Genomic DNA, 22,076 nt, shown 5'->3' on the forward strand with positions numbered 1-22,076 from the left:
CCGCGCGAACTCCCCACGGCATCTCGACTCGCGAAAGGAAAAGTCCTCGGCATCGAAGGAACCGACCCCGGCACCCGCACCGGCGCCGCCCCCAGTGGATGAGAAGACATTGGAGGAGACGGCGTTACTGATGTTGTTGAAGGAGGGAGAAGAGCTGGCAGCCAAGGCGCGGCAGAAACCCGAGTTTGACTTCGAAGAAGCGGAAGCGATCGAGAACGGTCTGAAACCACCCTCGAAACCCAAGGCTGAATCGCGATATTCCAACACTCCCACCCGCTCCGGCAGCCCATCAGGCGATGCAGACGCGAATCGAAGACGCGGATCAACCGCGGACGATCGGAATCGGACAAAACGGCGCGATGAGAGTAGCAGTCGCTCGGTAAAGAAGTCGCGGTTTGACGACGACCGTCAGGATAAGTCGCAGGATGTGTCCAGCCAGTCGCGGAACCGTGAGTCGGACGACCGACCTCCGATTCGGGACTTCCGCGAGGCTCGATATACGAGCTACCGGCCCAGCCGGCGAAGCAGAAGCCGATCTACCACCCGCACGCATGAGCGGGATAGACACCGAGAGTCTGATTATCGTCGCGACCGCAGCCGGGACCGAGATCGAGATCGAGATAGGGATCGGGATAGGAATCGGGATCGTGACCGTGACGACTACCGCCGGCGACGAAGTTTCTACTCCCGCTCTCGGTCCCGCGCTCGTTCTTTACATCGAGATCGCGAGCGAGACCGAGACCGCGACAGGGACCGTGACCGTGACCGGGACAGAGACCGCGATATTAGAGATCGGGAGACCAGAGACACCAGAGAGCGAGAGACCAAAGCCCGCGACACCAGAGATCGCGACCGCGACCGCGACACTAGAGATCGTGAGACCAGAGATCGCGATAGAGACCGCGATAGAGACCGCGACCGCGACCGAGACCGCGACCGCGACCGAGACCGAGAACGCGACACCAGAGACCGAGATCGAGATCGGGACAGGGACAGGGACAGGGACCGGGACCGAGACCGAGACCTCGCCCGAGACCGCGATCGCGGCCGAGAACGCGACCCCGCGCGCGACGGCGACAAATCCGACCAGGTGTCTGTCTCCTCACGCCGTCGCTCGCGGTCCCGCCGCCGATCCCGCAGTCCCCACGACATCGACCGCTACGTGCCGCCCACCAGCCGACGCAGCCGGTCCCCTCGTCGCCGAACAACAACCGAGAAGGAGCGGATCGATCGGTATGTCCCCACGGGACCGACGGGGTCGGGCTCGGCTCCGGCTGTGGGGATGGGGAATGGGAATGCTCCGGCTGCGGGGACTGGGGGTGAGGGCGAGCCGACGTCGACGCCGCGGGAGCGAGAAAGAGAGAGGGACAGAGAACGAGAGAAGGAGAGAGAGATGGATGATCGGCGACCCCGACGGCGGAGTCCGAGTCGGAGTCGCTGAGCTAGCAGTAGTATTTGCTCGTTGGCCGTGTCTTCTCTTCTCATCTAGTCTACTGTCTAGTAGTAGCTGTACCTGTACCCAAACAACCAAGGTGGTTAGGGCTGCCTGGAATGTAATATAATGTATCATCTACACTACACTCCATCTACACTCCATCTACACTCCATCTCCATGTCCATCTACCTAGACTTGGCTTCTTGGTGGGTATATAGCGTTAACATTCCAGATTGGCTTTGGTTCCTTCCTACCTACTCGATCCTCTCTGTCTTCAGCATTGATCCCGTCTATAGCCAGCCAGCCAACTCTGCCAGCTTAAAAACTATACTACATACCTATCACTTATCACACCTTCATAGGCAACACAACAGATCGCATATCACCGTAAAAATACCATTTATGTTGGAGTTATGCTTGGTGCTAAAGTATACATTCAGACAACATGCTCACATGCACACACACACGCACATATGCTCACATGCTCACACGCACGCACACACGCACATATGCTCACACGCATACATGCACACACGCATACATGCACGCGCTCGTTCGCTCGCTCGCTCGTTCACCCACTCTGTCCGTATCAATCCAAGACAAGTCCAAAACCAGCTTAAGCAACCCAACCCCAAGAATCCCAAGAAAGACCCAGCTGGATGCAGAAAGGTAAAAATAAAAAGAAAGAAAGAAAGAAAGAAAGAAAGAAAAGAAGAAGGAAGGAAGAAAAGAAAAGAAAAGAAAAGAAAGAAAGAGAGAAAGAAAGAAAGAAAGAAAGAAAGAAAGAAAGAAAGAAAGAAAGAAAGAAAAAGAAGAAGGAAGGAAGAAAAGAAAAGAAAAGAAAAGAAAAGAAAAGAAAAGCAGATATACAAAACGCAGCAGCCGCTCAGTCAGTCACGCCCTACTTATGCACTACCCACTACCCACCAACTACTAACTACTAACTACTTACTCCCCTCCACGGCCTCCTTATAACCCTCATTCTCGGCGTGTCGTTTATAGAAATAGGCGTTTGAGCCGGAGCCAGAGCCAGAACCAGAGCCAGAGCCAGTGGGCCGAAGCTCAGGCGATAGACGATCGAGGATGGTCTGTTCGAGAAGCTTGATGGAGCGGGGGTTGTCGCCGAGTTTGTTCCAGACGGAGATGAGGTGAGAGTTGAAGCGGATGGAGGTGGAGACGCCGAGGACGTGGTCGTGTTCTATGTTGGTGTTTTTTAATTGTCTATTGTTAGCAAGGTGTAGATATACATCATTGTAATAAAGTTCCCGAAAACAACCAAAGAGACAAGTATAGAAGAAATAAAAAGGCAACATACCATCCTCCAACACCACCTGAAACTCATTCGCCATACACAGGATCGCAATCTCATGAAAGAACGCCTGGGCTTTACTCTTCGGCACGCGAAACCGCCAACACCCGCCGTTGCGATTCTGGGGATCCTCCCACACGGGCCGCACGCCCTTGCGGAAGATGTGCACCGTGTCGCGCAGCCGGATCTTCTCCCACGGGTAGTTGTTGTAGACCCGGTAGAAGGTCGCGATGTCGGCGACGTCCTCGTGTAGGACGTATAGTCGCGCGTTGTAGTCTGTGGGAGTGGTGCGGGTGCCTGTGCTTGGGGGAGGGGATTCGGTGTGTTTGTCGTACCAGACTGTCCAGTGGTATTGCAGGGGGAGGGGCCGCAGCTTGCCGAAGATGTTTTGGTGGAGGGATTTGCGCGTCACGGGCTTGGTGGTGGTTGGCTCCTCGATCGGGCTGGCGTTGTTGATGTGGAGGGTGGGGATGCTCATTTTGAGGGGTTGTTGGGGTTGTTGGGGTGGATGGTGGGAGGAGATGATGGCGAGGGCGGCCTGTATATAGGTATATAGGGATGTAGGATTCTACCTGTACCAAGGACAAGTCCGTAAGTCAATGAATAAAGAACGACGCAGCGGAACAAGAACAAGAACAAAGCAAAGCCCCCCCCCCCCTTCCCCCTCAACAAAGGGGTTTATGACCCCCCTTAAAAGAATTCCAAACCATCAACAAAGAGAGTCTCCCGCCCTTACCGGAAGGAGCCAATGATGAAGTTATTCCGAGATATGACCACGCTGACCAGACCAGACCAGACCATGGACACACCGGACCCAAAGAGCGTGAAAGCAAGCAAGCAAGCAAGCAAGCAAGCAAGCAAAGCAAAGCAGCACGCCCGGCAAAGAAAGGGAAGTCAGGAGACTGACAGTGATGACGAATGACGAATAACCGACCCTCCGTCAGACGTCAGGACTGGACAGCACGAGCGAGTCGGCCAGCTTATCAAGGCCCCATATACCTACCAACCACCCCATGAGCTAGATCCTCGCTAGTTTCACCGATGCCTCACAACCCCCCCGAGTTACCGCGCCCCGTGAATGTGATGGCAGGTTTCACCCCGCCCCGCGTGCCTGCCAGGGCGGATAACGGGGTTGAGTGATTGGATTACTACGAGTCCAGTCATCAGGAGAGGAATTGCCAACTACTGCTGCCCTGGTGGCTGTTCTGTTCTCTTTCCCTTTCCCCCCTCCTGAATCAGGGCTGTGGGTCTCATTGCCAGACCTGTCCGTCACGGACAACCCCGCCGATTCCCCACTTCGGCGCCAATCTCGCTGTTGCTGTAGCTATTAGATAGTAGTATCTGCCTACCGAGTGCGGAGTACACACGGGGGGGTTAATTTTGGGTTTATGCTGTGTAGATACCGGTAGCAGATTTTCAATATATATATATATATATATATATACTATATATGTATATGTATATGTAGTATATGTATAGGTATACTAGCAACATAACCTACATACAAGTTCCCTTCGCAAGCCTTACTGGGGCAGCCCGCTCCCGCTGGCCAGGACACGCTCAGCCGGCCCGACTGATCAAACAAAACTAGCCACCCAAACATCCATGGCCCTAACACCCTTCCGACCCCCCTGTACACCCTGCACGCTGGCCTCACACGCATCCCGGGACGCAAGAATCACCGCCCGTTCCCTTTCATCACTCACGACCTCCTCTACTTCCCGTTCAAACGAGGAAGAAAGACAAGCATCGACTTCCCATTTTCCGTCCAACAACCCCCCCTCCCCCTGATCCGGCACGCGGGTCTCCCGCTCCAGCTGCCACCCAGCAGCCAGAGCCAGCTGGGTCAGCCGCTTTGGCCCCAGCACCGTGCGGATGTTCGAGTCGCTGGTGGGCTTCCGGCACTCCAGCGCGGCCTGGGTGAGCGCGGCTAAGACGTGAGGCTGGGCCGATGGGTGCGTCGCTACCAAGGACCACTCGGCGAGGAGGAGACGCTTGCTGTGCTGCCTGAGGGCCCGGAAGGTGGAGAGGATGAGGGAGGGCGACGAGAAGTACCATAGACAGTGGGCGAGCACGGTTGCGTCGAAGGCCATGTCTTCGCTGGCTGGGAGGGAGGCGAGGTACGCCAGCGGGGGCTGTTGGACCCAGGTAATCCGCCCGCCTAGCGGGCCTTGCGAGAGGTGATCCTGGGCTTGGCCGAGGGTATACGGGGCACCTGCGGAGACCGTCAGTCGACGGCTAGATAGATACTAGGCGTCGGGCTAAGATAAGAAAAGCGAACATGACTCACCGTAATCCAAGGGAGCCGGATCGACCGCTACTACCCGCCCCTGCGAGCCTACCGCATGCGCAAGAACCGTCGTGCAGTCTCCCTGCCCGCATCCGAGCTCTAGGATCTTGGAGTCGCTGGGGATGTTCCATTCCTGCAGGAGGACCAGGCGGTGCTGGGTTTGGGAGTGCTGGATGCTGAAGTGGATGGGGTCGTGTAGGGAGAGACGGGCGAGAGAGGCGGCGTCGCCGTCGGGTTGTTGAGTGGGAGTGGACGTGGACATGGACATGTTGTTGTGCGCGATGGGGTGTTGGGGCACGAGATGGAGGAGGAGCCGTAGAGGTAAACCGGGGCATCGCGTCATCTTATAGTCGACTGCCTCCTCTGGCAGTAATCAACCCCCTTTTGGATTAGCACAGTACCATCCTCTCCGGATCCTGCAACCTCGCAATCTCCAACAACAAGCGATACAGATAAACACTCCTATCCACCTCTCTCAACGCCGTCTCAAACCACCCCCGACCACTCCCCGCAATCTCCGCCGCGATCATCCGTCCCGCCTCGGTGGACGTGAGATACGAAACCATCTCCGGAAGCTCTTCCAGGCCCAGGCTCACGGGGAGGTAGTGCACCCACGGCAGCAGACGATCATCATGCCACTCTCGCATCAGCGTTTGCTTCAGCACCGCCGAGTTCGACGCGAGGAGCTTGTAGAAGCGCCCGCTGATGCCGTTGCCGTCAGTGTCGAAGACCAGGCGCGAGTGCAGGGCAAGGTCGCGATGCGCCCACGGCTTGAGGCGGAAGTAGGAGCGTTGCTGTCTGCAGTACTGCGGCTCGCACTGGGGGGTCTTCGTGAAGGCGACGTCGAATAATCGGCCGTTGAGAAAGGGGGATTTCGTGAGGTGGATTTGGCCGTCAATTTCCTGGAGGTAGGAATGACGACCGTCCAGGTTCTGCGCCAACTGGACGAAGCGCTGGCGGTGGAAGTGTGGCCATTGGGCGCTGCTCGTGACGAACCCGCCGGTTGTCGATCCGGCCCAGTAGAGGGCGTTGCGCTTCTGATCCCACGGGGGGTCGTGGTCTGGGCAGTACTGGAATTCGGGCTCGATGTAGGCCGGGCTGGGGTATAAGATGTCGCTCATGGTGGATAGCGACCCCGTTGAAAGGGTCGGAACGAGACCCTCGAACAGCCGCAGGGTCGCGGGGCTGAGAAGCATGCCGTGCATGGCCCTATACTCTGGGTGCCGGCATAGGTCCAGTGCGGAACGGTGGTCGGTGACAAAGGCCAGGGCGGAGGGTTGTCCGGATCCGGTGTAGGGCTCCTGACTCTGATGGCCTGCTTGATCTCCTTGAGAGGAGCAGAATCTCGTGAGGAGATCCCAGGCAGACCGTCTGGAGCTATCAGTCAGGCCGAACTGGTCTCCTGGCCCTGAAGGATCTGGCGGGACGATAACCCTCGGCTCGTCGAGATGATTCACAAGGAACTTGACGTTCGGTAATGCGCCGCGCAGCTCGCCCAGGGCTGTATTGAATAGAAGCTGGATACTCCTGTCGCGAGTCCGATGCGGGTGAGTACAGGATGTCCGAGCCAGATCTCCCGAGAACTCACAGAGCCACAGCTCACTGTCGCGTGCGTTATACGCGCGGTCCATGACATCCAGGAACTCCTTGCCGGTTTGCCCCCAAAAGGGCGAAATGGCGCGGTAGAGCGTGTCGAAGTCGTCGATTATGGGTGAATCGTGCAGCTTTGCGTACTCGAACCAGGCTTCGAAGCCTGGGGGTGGTTGGACGCCATAGCGACGGATGTACTCGGCATGGGCCGCGGGGTAAGTTTCGGACTGGCTTTTGAGCAATGCCTCGAAGTTCAGCTTGGCGTTCTGGACGAGGAGTTCGATGGGATGGTTCTGAGAGTGAATGAGTGACGATTGTGCGGCTCTGATATCAAGTATGTTGCGGATGAACACGACAACGGGGATTAGGGAAAGGGACCAGAGCGCCCTCTTGAGTTTCGGGTGTGATGGAAGCAGGTGAATCGTCTGGCCGAGAGAAATGTGTGATCCTGCGAGATGCAAGAAGGCGTGGGTGTCGGAGGAGTATGTGAAGGGATCGATCGTGGCCACCATGCTAAATGTTGCAGCAGTGCTGACGATGCGCCAGGACGATTGCCCAGCCTGGAGACTTGTCAGTTTCATATAACACTTAACATGTTCATTCACCCAGACGACGACATACCGTTTGAGCCATGAAGCACCAGGTCAAAGCCTTCATCACGCCCAGTGTCAAAATGGGCCCCGTTTCAATTTTGGGAAAATCAAAGGCAAACGTTTCCGCGCATATCAAAGTAGCCAGCACAGCTACAACACGCAGTGAAAGAGGGAGAACCGCCTTTTCGATATCAAGTGGGCGAAAGAGTCGAGAGCCGTTATGCGCGAGAATGATAAAGACGACCAATAGCGCAACAACAGGAATAGCCGACAGGACATATAATCGAGGGTCCCAATCCGATACAGTACAAATAAGCAATACAGCCACCACGGCTGTGCCCCAGATCGTGTCGCTAAACGTGGATATGGAGAGAACCCCTGAGGTGATGGTCATAGTTCCTGATTCGATACCAGGCTCACGACCAAGGCCAGGATACTTCTGGGGTATCAGGAGTAAGGGAGTCAATGCGGGCTGCTTATTGTTAACCTAGCCCCCCCCCCTCCACTCTGAGCAAAGATTGTTCGCTTACCAAAAATCCAATCATGCCGTTCTCGGCTTTGGATAATGAAACGATGCCGACGCCTAGAGCGACTACCCATAAGGCTGTCTTAGATGCAGGTTGACGTTGAGCCTCCGAGCTGGGGACAAGGGTTGTTGTTCTATCTCTCGGACTACCTGATCTTCGCGCCACTTCGAGCACAATCGGAAGCAGCATCCAGCCCAGCATCTCGGCGCAGAGCTCGGATTGCCGGGAGGATAGGAAGTCCGTCACGATTAGGCAGAGTAAACCGGCCATCGCCGGCCATACGGGCTCATAGTGATCGTTCCGCCGTGGTTTAGACATCGATTGCTTTTGGTTCGGGATTCCCACTAGAGTCTTGACACTTCCGTGAGTGTGGTGGGAATGTGGAGTATCTGTCAGGACGTCTGTCCCTCTGAGTGCTCCTTTTGCCGCAGTGGCGCTCGTCAGTATCGCGATATTCGATATTCGACACCACACCTGAACGGCCAAGATGGTAGCCCTAATTGATTCTAGATACCGTAGATAAACCGGAAAGACCCATGATATTAACGGCTGAAGGGCGTGGAATCTCCGGAGTCGTATGCAGTCGGCTCTCCTGCTCATAATAGTCTCATATAGGTACAGTAATAGGTACAGACAGTATGTGACAAAGAAGATGGCCGTCCAGATATCCTAATTGGGGGAATGCACAGCAGTGGCTACTTGGATGCAGGGGTGGCCCAGACTAACCCCAACAAAGGATGACGGGCCCAATGCCTCATGCCTACGACCTCTCTACGCAGTAGGGACCATAGGGACTGAGCTGCATAAAGCTACTACCTTTGTAAGTATGGGACTCGGATAGCCAAGCGACGACAGGTTACAGGGACTGAGGTGGCACAAGGAGAGGCGCTAGATGGTGCTAGCCCTAAGCGGACCAATGGTGACGATGATGCGGTTGAGTTGTTTCCCCCTGGACAGGACTCAGGAGTATTTGCCATGTCCGTGCCTCTAGCGCCCAACAGTCTAGATTATGTGCTTCAGAACCAGGGGGTTTATGAATCGGTCACAGTATGATATCTTTACTAGCTAATGTATCATATTAGTCAGTTACTTCAGGTGAGTCATCCTAATTGATTACATCTTTCAACAGGCTAAAAAGCTGCAGCCTGCCGCTGGGCACCTCAATTACTGAACCCCCTGGGTCCTGTCACCTACAGCCTCAGGGGGAGACGTTTGCTCTTGTGCTCACAGATGTGCTCCATCCCATGTCATATCCAGGAAAGGGTCACGTGGCGGTTCTTGTTTGCTACCGTTGGCGAAAAGAAATGGCTGGGATGGATTCGAGAACATCAATCGTGGCAACTCTGGGATGCCTTAGAATGACTGATACATGACCGACAACCCAATGGCCTTTGATCTCTCTCGAATCACACCACGTCGTCCTGGAAGACGTCGTCGCTGCTTCTTGCTTCTAGGCTTCTTAGCCTTGGCTTGCTGGGCTACTTTGGACGCCCTGTATCATTTCGTATATCATCACCACCGAGTGACCGCCGCGGTTGCCGTCAGACCTCCTCCGTCGCCCCAACCCGAACGGATCTACATTGCGAGCGTACATTGGAACACCGAGGCGATTCTTCGAAGTCACTGGAATGAGGCGGTCATCCGCCTGGCGGAGAAATGGGGAGCTGGCAATGTGTTTGTGAGCGTCTTTGAGAGTGGAAGCTGGGATAACACAAAGGGGGCGCTTCGCGACCTTGATCGTGACCTTGACCGGCTGGGAGTCCGACGGAATATTACCCTATCTCCCACAACCCATCGAGAGGAGATCTCGGCGATTCCTTCAAGTGAGGGATGGGTCGATACGCCCCGTGGTCAGAAAGAGCTCAGGCGCATACCTTACTTGGCTCGGATTCGCAACTGGACTTTGCGCCCCCTGGAGGATCTCCAACGCCAGGGCATTTTATTTGATAAGATTCTTTTCCTGGGTGATGTGGTATTCACCGTGAGTTGGAGCGCCTTTCCATGTTTTTTTTTTTTTTTGGTCCCATGATACTAAATGCCTGTTGAAAGGTGGATGATATTATCGCGTTACTTCGGACAAATGATGGCGTGTACTCTGCGGCATGCTCGCTAGACTTTATGAGACCACCTGCTTATTACGATACATTTGCGTTGCGCGACTCCGAGGGTGATGGGCATCTGATGCCAACATGGCCCTACTTTCGCTCTACAGATTCTCGGAATGCGCTGCTCAGCATGTCCCCGATCCCCGTCAAAAGCTGCTGGAATGGTATCGGTGAGCCCACCCCGACGCGTCGTGCACAACCAACTGCACATCATCCTCCATTTTCGAAATTGCCTCGCTAATCACGACCATCTTTTCCAGTGGCCATGCCCACGGAGCCCTTCCTGTCGCCCACCCCTCTCCGATTCCGCGGGATCCCCGACTCTCTCGCGCAATTCCATCTCGAGGCTTCCGAATGCTGCCTCATCCACGCGGATAACCCCCTCTCTCGGGCCCTGGGCGTCTACCTGAACCCTCTTGTTCGTGTGGGCTATACTGGCGCTGCATATGCAGCCGTTCATCCCTTTTGGCTATCCCCACGGTATATTGCATTGGGCGTTTGGCAGAGTAGACTCCGGCGTTGGCTTACAACGACGTTTTTCCAGAAGTTCGTCGTTCGCAGAAGAGTCGCATTGTGGCAGGCGAATTCAAACGACCGTCATGAAGTTGGCGAGTTCTGCTTGACCGACGAGATGCAAGTTCTCATCGCCAATGGCTGGGCACATGTATAGAACAGATACAAGATTGGCACTCCACATTTCCAAACACACATCAACAGAAACCGGATTCATAATAACCCCGAAGAACTCACTGCAGCCGAGCGATAGCGTAGAAGAGTCATTAGTTTTTTTTTTTTTTTTTTTTTTCAACGGTTCTGTCGTCTTTGAAGGGTATTTATTATATTCCTTGGATTAAGTGGCTAAGCGCTTTTTGCTGCTTGTCTCCATGAGTGTTGATGTTATCCAGGTACTCACACCCGAGTTCGAATACGTTATCTACCATGCCGCCGTTGTTTGTTTCTTCTTGCTGTTGTGGAAACGGATTTGGCTTGAAATAGGAAAATCTCGGAATTCTTGGGCCTGGCCAAGTAGAAGCATATGAGACAAAGAATGGCGAGCTGGTTGTTTGGTTGGTTTTGTTTTTAGAGGTATTTGTCGTCAGCCGTCAAATACAGCTATAGTATGAATATGATTATATACTGGGATTAGTTAGACTTATTGAGTAGTTAGAATTCTGACTGTCGACTTTGTCCAGAATACCGTTCCCGTCGAGCTTCAAAGGGCCTTCAAGAGAAGTGAGTGAGTGCATCTACTTACGGAGTAGGTGGTAGACAGTCCAAGTAAACAAGCCCACAGGCACGCCGCACGAGGGCGGCGTTGCTGCCAGTGCGGGCGGACCCACCCGCTCGCTGCTCCCCCCCCACTTCGGCGCCCGTCGCAGATTCAGTCGATCCATTATGATCGATTTCCTCCGCCATCTTTCTCACTCACTCACTCACTCACTCACTCAATCACTCACCTATCTATCTACATCCTTACCCCCCGCCCTCCCTCTACCTCCCTGCCACTCCCACCATCACACCACAATGGCACCCACACAACCTCCACCTCCTCCGACCTCGACCGCCGCGAACACTCCCCTCCTCCCCTCCCCCCCACTCCCACCGCAACCCCCTCCCGTCCCCGTCCCCGAAGACGACGATGACGACGACTACACCTCCTCCTCCGGCTCCTCCTCCTCCTCCTCCTCCTCCGAAGACGCCTCAGACGAAGACACCTCACCCGCCTCCCTCCCTCCCTCCCAAACCACCACCTCCGCCGACGAAATCCCCCGCATCCCCACCCTCACCAAACCGCGCATCCGCGCCATGAACCAGAACCCCGATCTGCTCTCCCGACTATCCGCCTTCCTGCCGCAGATGAAGAGCGCGAACGAGCATCTCGAGCGCGAGATTGCGGCGGGACGGGCGAAGGACCTGCGGTTGGAGGAGGATAGTGATGATGACGACGACGACGATATTACTGCGGAGGGTGGGGAGGGGAGTGGGAGGCAGTATATTGAGATGGTATGTCTTTTTTATACTACTTACTTTTTACTTTTACCCTTCTCTTCTTGTGGATGTGAATGTGGATGTGGATGTGAATATGGACGGTGTGCTAATCGTCGTGTTGTAGAATCTGGGTCTAGGCGTTCTGGAAGAGAAGCGCGACGGGGACGATGACGCCGACGCCGACGTGGAGTTGGAGTTGAGTGGACGGCAGATTCTGGCGGAGAGGCTGAAGAGGAATGCGGATGCGGATGCGGATGCGAATGCGAATGCCAACGCGAACGCGAATGCCAACGGGCTGCAGAAGGATGGGTTGAATGTTTTGGATACGCTGATGGGGAATACTAATTCTGAGACTGAGGGGGGGAAGCCCTCTATTGAGGAGATTTAAAGCAGACCAGATTCTACTCTGTCTATCTGTCTGTCTGTCTGTCTGTCTGTCTTTCTTCCTTTCTTCTTTCTTTCTTACTTTGTTTGGGTATTATGACGGTTTGTTGGTGGTTGGGGAGGGGGGGTTTTTTTTTGTCAGTTTTGGTATAGGTTGCCTGGTTGCATGGTTGGCGCTTGGGGTTACATTTATCTTATCATCATCATCATCATTATTCTTGCTGTTATTACTGGCTGGGGTACTATACAGGCTGGTCTACAAAAGTTGGGTCATGGGTTCTGTTTTTAGTACTTTGGATGGAATTCTCGGGGTTGAAACATGGCATGGTTGGATAGAATAGATAGATAGCATAACTAGCATAATCATACCGTACATAACACCAACACCAACACAACACCACCAGATTCAACACACGTCGCACGGGAAGGTAGGTTCAAGTCTAGACTATTTGCATGAAATTAGAAATGTATACGCTCAAGAGTAAAAAGTCTTGATCTTATTAACTATCGTCGTCACCGCGTCACCGTCATCCGCTTAGGAAACCTCCTTCACCCGGCATGTCCAGCCGGACTCCTTGCTCAGTAGGGGCAGACTATGTCTTGTTAGCATGAAAATGGAAAGACACAGGAAAGAACAAAGATAGGGGGACTCACCTCGCGCCCAGACACCAGCCAAGTTCGTTGTTCTTGATCTTCTTCGCGATCTTAACTTCGCGCGACAACGGCATGTCGTAGCCCGTGTGCAGCAGACCCAGCTGGAAGTTGAGGTCCAGGCACCACTCGGGCCGGTCGCGCAGCTGCGCCAGAGCATCGTCGATGCCCTCGAAGATCTTCCACTGCGGCTCGCCCGCGCACACCGTCGCCGTGAGCTGGTGCATCTCCTCCAGAGTGAACGAGTCCGGCATGCCCAGCGGCTTGGTGCGGTCGTAGAAGTAAGAGAAGATGTACACGTCTTCCCGCGCAAAGGTCTTCTCCATCGAGGGTTGGTGAACCCCGTTGAAGGAGCATGGCGCCAGCTTGCAGTCGGCGTCCTTGTTGAGGATCTTCTCCGTCAGGCCACGGCACTGCGCCGCGGACGACATGCCCGCCTTCGGGCCCACCATCTTCACGGTCACCTTGCCCGCGAGCTTGTGGTCGTTGTCGAAGGTCAGCTCGACATCGCGCTCCATGCCCGGTCCAATGCAAGGGTTGGAGATGGGCTGCGTCAGCCAGGACAGGTCAACGGGGCTGGCGGCCAGCTTCGCATCGACGATCGCCTTGTGCACGGCGTCCCGCGCGGCCATCAGCCCGTAGCCCAGGTGGGAGTGCTGGTACAGGTCAAAGTGCCGACCGCCGAACTGCAGCTCGTACTTGTGGTCGCCAGCCGCCAGCTGCTCCGGCATGCCGCCGTTGGGGCTCTTCGGGAACGTGGGCTGGTAGACAATCTGCGTGGAACCGCCACCCAGATCGAGGATGGCTGCGGTAGGGGTCTCGTCCGGACCGCCAATCTTTCCAAGGAGGTAGTTGGTGGTGATCCAGGCGTAGACACCCTCGTCGGAGCCATCCATGATCTGAACACCGCCCTTCTCTCGAGACACGACCGGGAAGGGGTAGACCGTCTCCAGACGCGTTCTCACGGCCTCCAGAATGCGCTGGCTCAGCTCGGGTCCGAGCATGCGCAGTCCCGCGGTGGCCTTGACGGCGACGGGGGAGCAAGACTTGTACTCATCGGGCACGGACTTGAGAGCGACCTGCATCAGAGGGTCTAGACTCTTGGCGGCCCCCTCCGCATCCTCCTTGTACGCGCTCAGTCCAGAGCCACCCTGGCGCTTCTCGGTCTGCTCAAAGACTTCGTTCTCCAGCTCGGGGGTCGGGCCGCAGTTGTTGAACCGGTAGACGTGGATGCGGGAGCCCTGGCTTCCCGCGTCGATCATGAGCGCATATTGGATCAAGGGCTTCGAGGGGTCGTGCGGCTTCGTACACTTGTCGGTCAACGGAACCACGGCAGTGTTCGGGGGTTCTGCAATCGAATGTGAGCCAGACTCGGGGGTCGAATGGGCGGGGGACAACTTACGGGATCCAAAGTTGCTGACGCTGGGCTTGGAAGGCGACAGCCACAGGAGCATCAGCAGTACGACACCGACAATGGCGCCGGTCTTGAGGTAGCGCGACCGCTGATTTTGGGACATCATAGCGGTGAGGCTGCGAGGAGGTTTATCGAGTGAATCGTCCAGATTGACAGAAGTGAATGCGGGATCGGAGGCGCGCGACACTGAGCGTCGACCTGCTCTCGAACCGGGGATGGAAAATGACGGTGTACCCTGGGAGTGTCGACTGTCAACTCCAGTCGACATGCGGACAAGGCCTAGAGATGGATGAGGCTGTATCGTGTGTGGTCCCGGGGACAACGCTGTGTAGTTCCGACCGACGAAAGAGTGATAAATTAACGATGGGAACAAAGAGAAACCATAGGATCGTCCGGGAGCCTCCGGTCCAGCCCAAAAACAGAGCAGCGAGAGGAAGGATGACGGGGAGGGAAATTCAGGGGGGAGAGAGAAAGAGAGCGTGTGAGAAGAGAACGAGAGGGAGAGAGAGAGGGAGGGACGGCAGAGAGGCAAATGCCACCGGGCATTTACGATTAATTAGGGAGGGTCTGGTCGGTCGGCCTCTCAGCCTCTCAGGGTCTCTGAAACGATGGATCCGCCCGTTTGTGGCGTGCGGCACGCCGTGGCTGGTGCCTTCGCCGCTTGCAGCTCTCCTCTCGAGACACATTCCTCACTCCTCTCCCCGTCGATTGCTTCCAGAACCTCCCCGGTCTCGCTCCCTCCAGCCTCCCTTCCCAATCTCCCTCCAACCGCCGCTCCGGGCAGGCAGGTTACGCCCCGAAAATGAAGCACATCCGCAGCCTCTGCCCGCCCACGCGGGCCCTCCGTCCACTCCTCATTCCCCAACCCACGGTCCGACCTCAATGCGGTCGACTGGGCCTGGGACTCCAGAACAGAATCAATGACACTCCCGTTCGCCACTACAGCCCGACCGCTCAACTACACAAGATATATTCCAAACCAACCAACGTACCTCCCCCACCAGCCCAAGAACGAGACGAGGCCATCCAGGCCCGTGTCGTTCAGATTGTCAACGAGAACAACGGCTTGGATGAACCGATACGACTCCGCGATGCCCTGAAAATGATCGATCGCTCGAAGCTATGCCTGGTGCAGGTGGCGGCGGGCGCGGAGGGAATTCCGGTCTGCAAGGTCATGAACAAATACGAATTGACGAAACAGCTACGCGATAAAGCCAAGGCCCCCAAGGACATCCTCAAGCAGATCGAGCTGAATTGGGCCATCGACTCGCACGACCTCTCCCATCGGCTGAAGCAGTTCGGGAACTTCCTCAGCAAGGGCCGCAAGGTGGAGCTCGTCCTGACGCGGAAGAAGGGCAAGCGCCCGCCGACGGTGGAAGAGGTGAAGAACGTGATGGACCAGGTGATGACGGCTACGAAGGAGGCCAATGCTATGCCGGTCAAGCCTATGGAAGGGATGCCGGGCAAGCATGTGGTGCTGGTAGTGCAGAAAAAGGACCTGTGACGGGGGAGGGGGCGTGTGTATGATATCCAATGTGTATACTGCTAGGGTGGAATGCGGTGCCATGTATATAGTCTATTCTAGGGAATGAAAAGTGGAATGAACACAGTTCTTACACGAATATGATACGAAGTGAATGCTCGGATGTACCTGCGCGTAGTACTTGGGTGGCCCGGTACCTGTAGTATAGTAGTAGTAGTAGTCTAGCGTTTCCGCAATGCTGCGGGCGTGATTGGCCAACGGCTGAGTCAGCGCTCCCCTAAATTTTCCCGGCTCAAGAAGGCGCCGGCCGGCAGCTCATCTCGTCCGTTCTCTGTTTTCATTCCTGTCCGGTTGTCTCTCATCACAGGGTAGCCATCATGTCCGGTCTCGCTAGATCTGCCAACTTCTTCCTCCGCTCCAGCAGGGCCTCCCTGCTGTGCCCCCGCGGTGTCAACCCCATCCAGCATGTGTTCCTCAAGGACAAGCTGGCTGCCCGTGGTATGGCAACCGCCTTCGAGCGGACCAAGCCTCACGTCAACATCGGTATGCTTTCATCCTCTGTCCATATTGGTCATCTGGCCCTGTGCAATGGCTAATCACATCGAAATAGGTACCATTGGCCACGTCGATCACGGCAAGGTGAGCTTGCAATGCCTTCCCCCCTCGGTGCCTTCTCCGACACGACCCGAAAACTTCTCACACCTCTCTCTCTAGACCACCTTGACCGCTGCCATCACCAAGCACCAGGCCACCAAGGGCCTCGCCGAGTTCCTCGAGTATGGTGCCATCGACAAGGCCCCTGAGGAGCGCAAGCGTGGTATCACCATCTCCTCTGCCCACATCGAGTACGCCACCGAGAAGCGTCACTACTCCCACGTCGACTGCCCCGGTCACGCCGATTACATCAAGAACATGATCACCGGTGCCGCCAACATGGACGGTTCCATCATTGTCGTTGCTGCCTCCGACGGTCAGATGTAGGATTGACCCTCTCGTTTGCTCGCCCGAGAATAGCTGCTTACCCCCGCCCAGGCCCCAGACCCGCGAGCACTTGCTGCTGGCCCGTCAGGTCGGTGTCCAGAAGCTTGTTGTCTTCGTCAACAAGGTCGATGCCATTGACGACCCGGAGATGCTGGAGCTCGTTGAGCTGGAAATGCGCGAGCTCCTCACCTCCTACGGCTTCGAGGGTGACGAGACCCCCATCGTCTTCGGCTCTGCCCTCTGCGCCATGGAGGACCGCCGCCCCGAGATCGGTGCCCAGAAGATCGACGAGCTCCTCGAGGCCGTCGACACCTGGATCCCCACCCCCCAGCGTGAGATGGACAAGCCCTTCCTGATGTCCATCGAGGAGGTGTTCTCCATCCCCGGCCGTGGTACCGTCGTCTCCGGCCGTGTCGAGCGTGGTCTCCTCAAGAAGGACAGCGAAATCGAGATCATCGGAACCTCCAACGAGGTCATCAAGACCAAGGTTACCGACATTGAGACCTTCAAGAAGTCCTGCGATGAGTCCCGTGCTGGTGACAACTCCGGTCTCCTTCTCCGTGGTGTCAAGCGTGACGAGATCAAGCGTGGTATGGTCGCTGTCGCCCCCGGAAGCACCAAGGCCCACGACAGGTTCATGGTCTCCATGTACGTCCTGACCGAGGCTGAGGGTGGTCGTCGTACCGGCTTCGGTACCCAGTACCGTCCCCAGCTGTTCATCCGTACTGCCGGTAAGTGTCTCGCGGTCCCCGGTGCTCCCAATATTGACTAACAACCTGCTAGATGAGGCGGCTGAGTTCAGCTTCCCCGACGGTGACCAGAGCCGCCGCATCATGCCCGGTGACAACGTCGAGATGGTGATCAAGACCCACCGCCCCGTCGCCGCCGAGGCTGGTCAGCGCTTCAACCTCCGTGAGGGTGGCCGCACTGTTGCGACCGGCCTGGTTACCCGGGTCCTGGAGAATTAAATGCGGGGCCGCGGAGTAGTATGGGGGAAATGAAGCAAAAACTGGGACGGGGATCCATTGATAATGTTTGCACCATCTTGCAGCGGGACTGACACGCCAGGATGGTGGGTTGCACCGGAGTTCTCGAGCCATATCCATGTATCTGTATTGTATTGAACCTTGTAGACTTTTCTATATTCTCCTCTCTTCTCTATTCTAGCTATGTCGTTGAATATGACTGGACGATCTCTTACTGTCTGTGCTCGTACCCGTACTGTGTACGGAGTAGAAATACACAGTAGATGGATGTATTGTACGCGTACCCCGTACCGAGTAGACCCAAGTATAGATCGATCGCATCACGGGCGGCTAACCCGAACAGGGGCGGAGACTGGACCGGGCGGTGGCTGCCTGGAATCTGAGGCGACAAGTGTGCTGGCTGCAGTTATTACTGTGTACAAGTAGACAACTTGTGTAACAACTGTTACGCCGTTGCCAAGTAGTCAGAAAAGAAAGTTAAAGACTCCTGACCAGGCCAGCCACCTTTCTTTCCATCTTCCACTTTCTCAGCCGACCCTCCCTCCCTCCCTCGTTTCCACCAGACCTCGGTGGGGGCTTTCTCGTCTTGTGATTGCCCGTCTCCCGTGGTGATCTATTATTATTATTAGTTATTTCCCTTGACCTCATACCACCTCGACTCCCGCTCTCCTTACTTCCCGATCTCTCCTTTCTTTCTCGCCACGGTCTCCGCATCTGACGTTGTTCCAGCGGCCTCCGGATCGCTTCCTTCCCCAACCAACCAACCCCCCTCAAATCCCTCCTCAACAACCAACATCATCCCCATCACAACCACAACCACAACCACACTCCGTTACACCCACCCCTCCATCAATTCGGGCATACGTGCACCGCCCTCCTTCGCCATGGCAACCAATGGCCATTTTGCCGCGATTGGCAACGGCAGCAGTGACAAGACCGCCTACGAGCATGGCGTGCAGGTCATCGACGGGGATAAGGAGTTCAAGTATGCGTTGCTCCCCTGCTGTCCCTGACACAGTCCCGCATGGTCGCCTTCCCACCAGACCTCCGCCACCATGCGACACTCTCGCGACCATCATTTCAGGGGTCTCCGACGGCGCATAAGCTGACAACCTCCACAGTGCCAACATCTCGAAATACCTCAGCCTCGAAAATGTCACCTCCGCCGGCTTCAATTACCACCTCATCTCCGTCTTCGGGTCCCAGTCGACGGGCAAGTCCACTCTGCTCAACCACCTCTTCGGCACCCACTTCTCCGTGATGTCGGAGCTGGAGCGACGCCAAACCACCAAGGGCATCTGGATGTCGAATAACAAGAACGGCGGCGACGGGTCCATGGCCGACAACATCCTCGTCATGGATGTCGAGGGGACGGACGGTCGCGAGAGAGGCGAGGACCAGGACTTCGAGCGCAAGAGTGCTCTATTCGCGCTGGCGACGAGTGAAGTTCTGATTGTCAACATCTGGGAGCACCAGGTCGGGTTGTACCAGGGCGCAAACATGGGGCTGCTGAAGACGGTCTTTGAGGTCAACCTGCAGCTCTTCTTGAAGGACAGGAAGTATGGTCTTACTTGGGTCTTATGGTTGTGCTCTACTAACGGCTGTTCTTAGTACCACCCACCGATCCCTCCTGTTTTTCGTCATCCGTGATTTCGTCGGCAACACACCCCTCAAGAACCTGCAGAGGACCCTCATAGAAGATATCTCGCGTCTCTGGGATACGATCACCAAGCCCGAGGGCCTGGAGCGCAGCACGGTCCATGATTACTTCGATTTCCAGTTCTACGGGCTCCCGCATAAGAGCTACCAGCCGGAGCAGTTCGTGGCCGAGACGAAGAAGCTGAGCCTGCGCTTCCGCGAGGGCCAGAAGGACCCCAGCCTGGATGCGCTGAAGGGCGAGTTTTCCGACGGCGGCGTGTTCCTCCCGGAGTACCACCGTCGCATCCCCGCGGACGGGTTTTCGCGCTACGCAGAAGGCATCTGGGATCAGATCGTGAACAACAAGGATCTGGACCTCCCCACGCAGCAGGAATTGCTGGCGCAGTTCCGCTGCGACGAGATTCTGCGGGAGGTCATGGTCGCGTTCGATGAAGCCATCGTTCCATTCGAAGACAAACAGTCGCAGGCGGCTCGTCTTGGGGAACCGGAGATTCTTGGGGGCCTGGGGGCGGCGATGCGCTCTGCGCGGACTAAGGCTTTCCAGAACTTCGAGACGGAAGCCAGCCGGTACCACAAGGGGGTGTACCAGCGCAAGCAGGCAGAGCTGGAGGAGAAAATTGATACTCGTCTGAAGGCTCTCTTCCAAGGCCAGCTCGATGCCACGCACAAGTCAGGGATCCAGGAGTTCACCGAGGCGGTCTCGGGTGCCGTGAAGGCGGGGCAGAAGAAGGGCACCGGCTACGACTTCGCGGAGATTGTCAATGATGAAGTGGCCAAAGCCATCCAGAAGTTCGAGGAGGTCGCCCGGTCCACGGCTGTCGAAGGCGCCGCGTGGAGCGACTCCCAGCAGCAACGGTCGCTGTACGAGAAAGAACTGGCCGAGGTGAGCGCGCGACTCCGCCGGGAGGAGATGCGGCGCCTGGCCAGCCGGGTTGAGCGATGGGTGCAGTCGCGCCTGGGCGAGTCGGTGGGCCTCGAGTTCAACGCGCTCGGGTCTGGACGGGCCGGCGGTGCCGCGCCGGAATCCGGGGAGAAGCCTACGGAGCAGAAGTTCTGGGACCGCGTGTGGAACGTGTTCGTCGAGACGGTGCTGGATGCGGAGCGGCGATTCACCGACCGCGCCAGCAGCTTCGATGCCAGCCTGGAGGAGGTGGACGTGGGGCTCTGGCGGCTGCGTCGGAAGTCGTGGGGCGTGCTGCGCGCCAAGATTGACGAGGAGATGATTGAGGGCAACCTGCTGCTGAAGCTGCGCGAGAACTTCGAGGACAAGTTCCGCTACGACGAGGCGGGCGTCCCTCGGATCTGGCGGCCGACGGACGACATCGAGGGCGTGTACACGCGGGCTCGCGAGTCGACGCTGACGCTGATTCCGCTGCTGTCGCGGTTCCGGCTGGCGGACACGTCGGCGGCGCCCCCGCTGGATCGCTGGGTTGGCCACACGCCCAGCTCGGCGACGCCGGCGGACGAGGAGGATCTGCCCCCTATCGGCGGAGTGGACGAGGAGGAGGGCAAGAGCCTGGAGGAGGAGATGACGATGCTGGGCGAGGCCAAGCGGCAGGAGCTGACGGTGCGGTTTAAGAAGTCGGCGGACGGGGTGTACGTCGAGGCCAAGCGGAGTGCCATCGGAGGCATGACGCAGGTGCCGCTGTACTTTTACGGCATCCTGCTTGCGCTGGGGTGGAACGAGATTATTGCTGGTGAGTTTTTTTCCCTCTTCTTCCTTTTTCTTCTCCGCCTTTTATATTTTCTTTTCTTTTTTATTTCATTTGCGACTGCATGACTCCCGGCTAACTGCTACTCAGTCCTGCGCAACCCGGCCTACTTCTTCTTGCTTTTTGTGTGCCTGGTGGGCGCGTACGTGACGTACCAGCTGAACCTCTGGGGCCCGATCCTGAAGATGACGGAGGCGGCGTCGAACCAGGCGATGGTGGAGGGCAAACGGCGACTGCGCGAGTTCCTGGAGTCGTCGGACACGGGGCGACAGGCGATCGCGATGTCGACGCCGGGCGGGCAACAGCACGAGATGTCGCGGCTCAACAAGCAAGGGAAAGCGGTGTCGGAGGACGAGGAGGACTTGTAAAGTGTATTATTGTATTCCATTCCATTCTTGTCACTGTACTGGACTTATAGATTACTGCATCAGTCTTTTTTTTTTCTTTTTTTTTTTCATCTTTGCTGGTTTCTGCCTGGAGGGTCAGGCTCCGCACCCGGCATCTGTGACTGTCACAAGCCCTAAGCCGGTAGGACAGAAGGCATGGAGAGGGCTGCATCTGCAGGTGATGTTGCACCGCTGCAGGCTGCAAGAATCACTTGAACTGGCGAACAATGTGATGTCTTACTTCTTAACTTCCGCTCGTTCTCCACCTGCAGAAGCGGTCAATCCATCCATCCATCCATCTATCCACCCGTTCCGTCCATCTCCATCCGCCATCCGTCGTAATCAATTTATCTATCAGTCAGTATCTACCTATCTCTCTCTCTCTCGCACCCGTTAGATTGTTAGTGTTAGTGTGGGTGTTATCACCCGCGATAAAGCTCTCCTATCTCATTCGAGAAACCCTCCCCGTTCCTGCAGCCGATTTCCCCATCCCCGACGCCCCATCTCCTGACGATGTCATCTGCACTCTGCAGGCGGGGATCCACCCCCTCGGCTCCCCGACGCTCTCCGTCGGCGATTTCT

General features: G+C 56.3%; 10 protein-coding genes across 10 annotated transcripts; 6 read left to right on the plus strand and 4 right to left on the minus strand.

Moving 5' to 3' along the window:
• Positions 1 to 1,810: 1,810 nt before the first annotated feature.
• Positions 1,811 to 2,243, plus strand: BO70DRAFT_64917 (uncharacterized protein). Its single transcript, XM_025548618.1, has one exon. The coding sequence runs from the start codon at positions 1,881 to 1,883 to the stop codon at positions 2,106 to 2,108; it is 228 nt and encodes a 75-aa protein (XP_025397953.1). The 5' UTR covers positions 1,811 to 1,880; the 3' UTR covers positions 2,109 to 2,243.
• On the minus strand, positions 2,244 to 3,690 carry BO70DRAFT_64925 (eukaryotic translation initiation factor 4E). The gene is made up of 3 exons (XM_025548619.1): positions 3,481 to 3,690; positions 2,751 to 3,316; positions 2,244 to 2,633 (listed from the first exon to the last, which is right to left on the minus strand). Exons 2-3 carry the CDS (start codon positions 3,220 to 3,222, stop codon positions 2,380 to 2,382), a joined length of 726 nt encoding a protein of 241 aa, XP_025397954.1. The 5' UTR covers positions 3,223 to 3,316; positions 3,481 to 3,690; the 3' UTR covers positions 2,244 to 2,379.
• Positions 3,691 to 4,231: 541 nt separating this feature from the next.
• BO70DRAFT_339081 (class I SAM-dependent methyltransferase) lies at positions 4,232 to 5,326 on the minus strand. The gene is made up of 2 exons (XM_025541232.1): positions 5,035 to 5,326; positions 4,232 to 4,959 (listed from the first exon to the last, which is right to left on the minus strand). The coding sequence occupies exons 1-2, from the start codon at positions 5,300 to 5,302 to the stop codon at positions 4,322 to 4,324; spliced, it is 906 nt and encodes a 301-aa protein (XP_025397955.1). The 5' UTR covers positions 5,303 to 5,326; the 3' UTR covers positions 4,232 to 4,321.
• Positions 5,327 to 5,423: 97 nt separating this feature from the next.
• Positions 5,424 to 8,014, minus strand: BO70DRAFT_339085 (glycosyltransferase family 90 protein; the record flags this gene model as incomplete). The annotated part of the gene is made up of 3 exons (XM_025541233.1): positions 5,424 to 7,184; positions 7,246 to 7,692; positions 7,748 to 8,014. 3 exons carry the CDS (start codon positions 8,012 to 8,014, stop codon positions 5,424 to 5,426), a joined length of 2,475 nt encoding a protein of 824 aa, XP_025397956.1.
• A 940-nt stretch (positions 8,015 to 8,954) lies between these two features.
• BO70DRAFT_339087 (glycosyltransferase family 69 protein) lies at positions 8,955 to 10,519 on the plus strand (the record flags this gene model as incomplete). The annotated part of the gene is made up of 3 exons (XM_025541234.1): positions 8,955 to 9,725; positions 9,794 to 10,019; positions 10,110 to 10,519. Exons 1-3 carry the CDS (start codon positions 9,114 to 9,116, stop codon positions 10,517 to 10,519), a joined length of 1,248 nt encoding a protein of 415 aa, XP_025397957.1. The 5' UTR covers positions 8,955 to 9,113.
• Positions 10,520 to 11,373: 854 nt separating this feature from the next.
• On the plus strand, positions 11,374 to 12,331 carry BO70DRAFT_430327 (NOPCHAP1/New4 family protein; the record flags this gene model as incomplete). The annotated part of the gene is made up of 2 exons (XM_025548150.1): positions 11,374 to 11,853; positions 11,963 to 12,331. 2 exons carry the CDS (start codon positions 11,374 to 11,376, stop codon positions 12,224 to 12,226), a joined length of 744 nt encoding a protein of 247 aa, XP_025397958.1. The 3' UTR covers positions 12,227 to 12,331.
• Positions 12,332 to 12,550: 219 nt separating this feature from the next.
• BO70DRAFT_363325 (guanosine diphosphatase) lies at positions 12,551 to 14,833 on the minus strand. Its single transcript, XM_025543535.1, has 3 exons — positions 14,276 to 14,833; positions 12,877 to 14,221; positions 12,551 to 12,815 (listed from the first exon to the last, which is right to left on the minus strand). The coding sequence occupies exons 1-3, from the start codon at positions 14,391 to 14,393 to the stop codon at positions 12,758 to 12,760; spliced, it is 1,521 nt and encodes a 506-aa protein (XP_025397959.1). The 5' UTR covers positions 14,394 to 14,833; the 3' UTR covers positions 12,551 to 12,757.
• Positions 14,834 to 15,893, plus strand: BO70DRAFT_363326 (putative translation initiation factor IF3). Its single transcript, XM_025543536.1, has one exon. It carries the CDS (start codon positions 15,090 to 15,092, stop codon positions 15,789 to 15,791), a length of 702 nt encoding a protein of 233 aa, XP_025397960.1. The 5' UTR covers positions 14,834 to 15,089; the 3' UTR covers positions 15,792 to 15,893.
• A 208-nt stretch (positions 15,894 to 16,101) lies between these two features.
• BO70DRAFT_363327 (translation elongation factor Tu) lies at positions 16,102 to 17,958 on the plus strand. The gene is made up of 5 exons (XM_025543537.1): positions 16,102 to 16,313; positions 16,381 to 16,409; positions 16,485 to 16,747; positions 16,803 to 17,482; positions 17,535 to 17,958. The coding sequence occupies exons 1-5, from the start codon at positions 16,148 to 16,150 to the stop codon at positions 17,717 to 17,719; spliced, it is 1,323 nt and encodes a 440-aa protein (XP_025397961.1). The 5' UTR covers positions 16,102 to 16,147; the 3' UTR covers positions 17,720 to 17,958.
• Positions 17,959 to 18,296: 338 nt separating this feature from the next.
• sey1 (dynamin-like GTPase SEY1) lies at positions 18,297 to 21,796 on the plus strand. The gene is made up of 4 exons (XM_025543538.1): positions 18,297 to 18,722; positions 18,859 to 19,296; positions 19,349 to 21,093; positions 21,199 to 21,796. The coding sequence occupies exons 1-4, from the start codon at positions 18,622 to 18,624 to the stop codon at positions 21,474 to 21,476; spliced, it is 2,562 nt and encodes an 853-aa protein (XP_025397962.1). The 5' UTR covers positions 18,297 to 18,621; the 3' UTR covers positions 21,477 to 21,796.
• The last annotated feature ends 280 nt before the right edge of the window (positions 21,797 to 22,076 follow it).

This window comes from Aspergillus heteromorphus, assembly GCF_003184545.1.
Source record: "Aspergillus heteromorphus CBS 117.55 chromosome Unknown BO70scaffold_18, whole genome shotgun sequence".
Taxonomy (NCBI): Eukaryota; Fungi; Ascomycota; class Eurotiomycetes; order Eurotiales; family Aspergillaceae; genus Aspergillus; species Aspergillus heteromorphus.

Excerpts from the sequence above, each read along its gene's own strand:
- BO70DRAFT_363326 (XM_025543536.1), top strand. The coding sequence starts at position 15,090 with ATGAAGCACATCCGCAGCCTCTGCCCGCCCACGCGGGCCCTCCGTCCA.
- sey1 (XM_025543538.1), top strand. The coding sequence starts at position 18,622 with ATGGCAACCAATGGCCATTTTGCCGCGATTGGCAACGGCAGCAGTGAC. Across the intron at positions 18,723-18,858 it reads GACGGGGATAAGGAGTTCAA|TGCCAACATCTCGAAATACC; the intron begins GTATGCGTTGCT and ends CAACCTCCACAG. Across the intron at positions 21,094-21,198 it reads GTGGAACGAGATTATTGCTG|TCCTGCGCAACCCGGCCTAC; the intron begins GTGAGTTTTTTT and ends ACTGCTACTCAG.
- BO70DRAFT_64925 (XM_025548619.1), bottom strand. The coding sequence starts at position 3,222 with ATGAGCATCCCCACCCTCCACATCAACAACGCCAGCCCGATCGAGGAG. Across the intron at positions 2,634-2,750 it reads TCAGGTGGTGTTGGAGGATG|AACACGACCACGTCCTCGGC; the intron begins GTATGTTGCCTT and ends ACACCAACATAG.
- BO70DRAFT_339081 (XM_025541232.1), bottom strand. The coding sequence starts at position 5,302 with ATGTCCATGTCCACGTCCACTCCCACTCAACAACCCGACGGCGACGCC. Across the intron at positions 4,960-5,034 it reads TCCGGCTCCCTTGGATTACG|GTGCCCCGTATACCCTCGGC; the intron begins GTGAGTCATGTT and ends CGGTCTCCGCAG.
- BO70DRAFT_363327 (XM_025543537.1), top strand. The coding sequence starts at position 16,148 with ATGTCCGGTCTCGCTAGATCTGCCAACTTCTTCCTCCGCTCCAGCAGG. Across the intron at positions 16,314-16,380 it reads CAAGCCTCACGTCAACATCG|GTACCATTGGCCACGTCGAT; the intron begins GTATGCTTTCAT and ends ACATCGAAATAG. Across the intron at positions 16,748-16,802 it reads GCTGCCTCCGACGGTCAGAT|GCCCCAGACCCGCGAGCACT; the intron begins GTAGGATTGACC and ends ACCCCCGCCCAG.
- BO70DRAFT_64917 (XM_025548618.1), top strand. The coding sequence starts at position 1,881 with ATGCTCACATGCACACACACACGCACATATGCTCACATGCTCACACGC.
- BO70DRAFT_363325 (XM_025543535.1), bottom strand. The coding sequence starts at position 14,393 with ATGATGTCCCAAAATCAGCGGTCGCGCTACCTCAAGACCGGCGCCATT. Across the intron at positions 14,222-14,275 it reads CGTCAGCAACTTTGGATCCC|AACCCCCGAACACTGCCGTG; the intron begins GTAAGTTGTCCC and ends ATTCGATTGCAG. Across the intron at positions 12,816-12,876 it reads GGCTGGTGTCTGGGCGCGAG|TCTGCCCCTACTGAGCAAGG; the intron begins GTGAGTCCCCCT and ends AACAAGACATAG.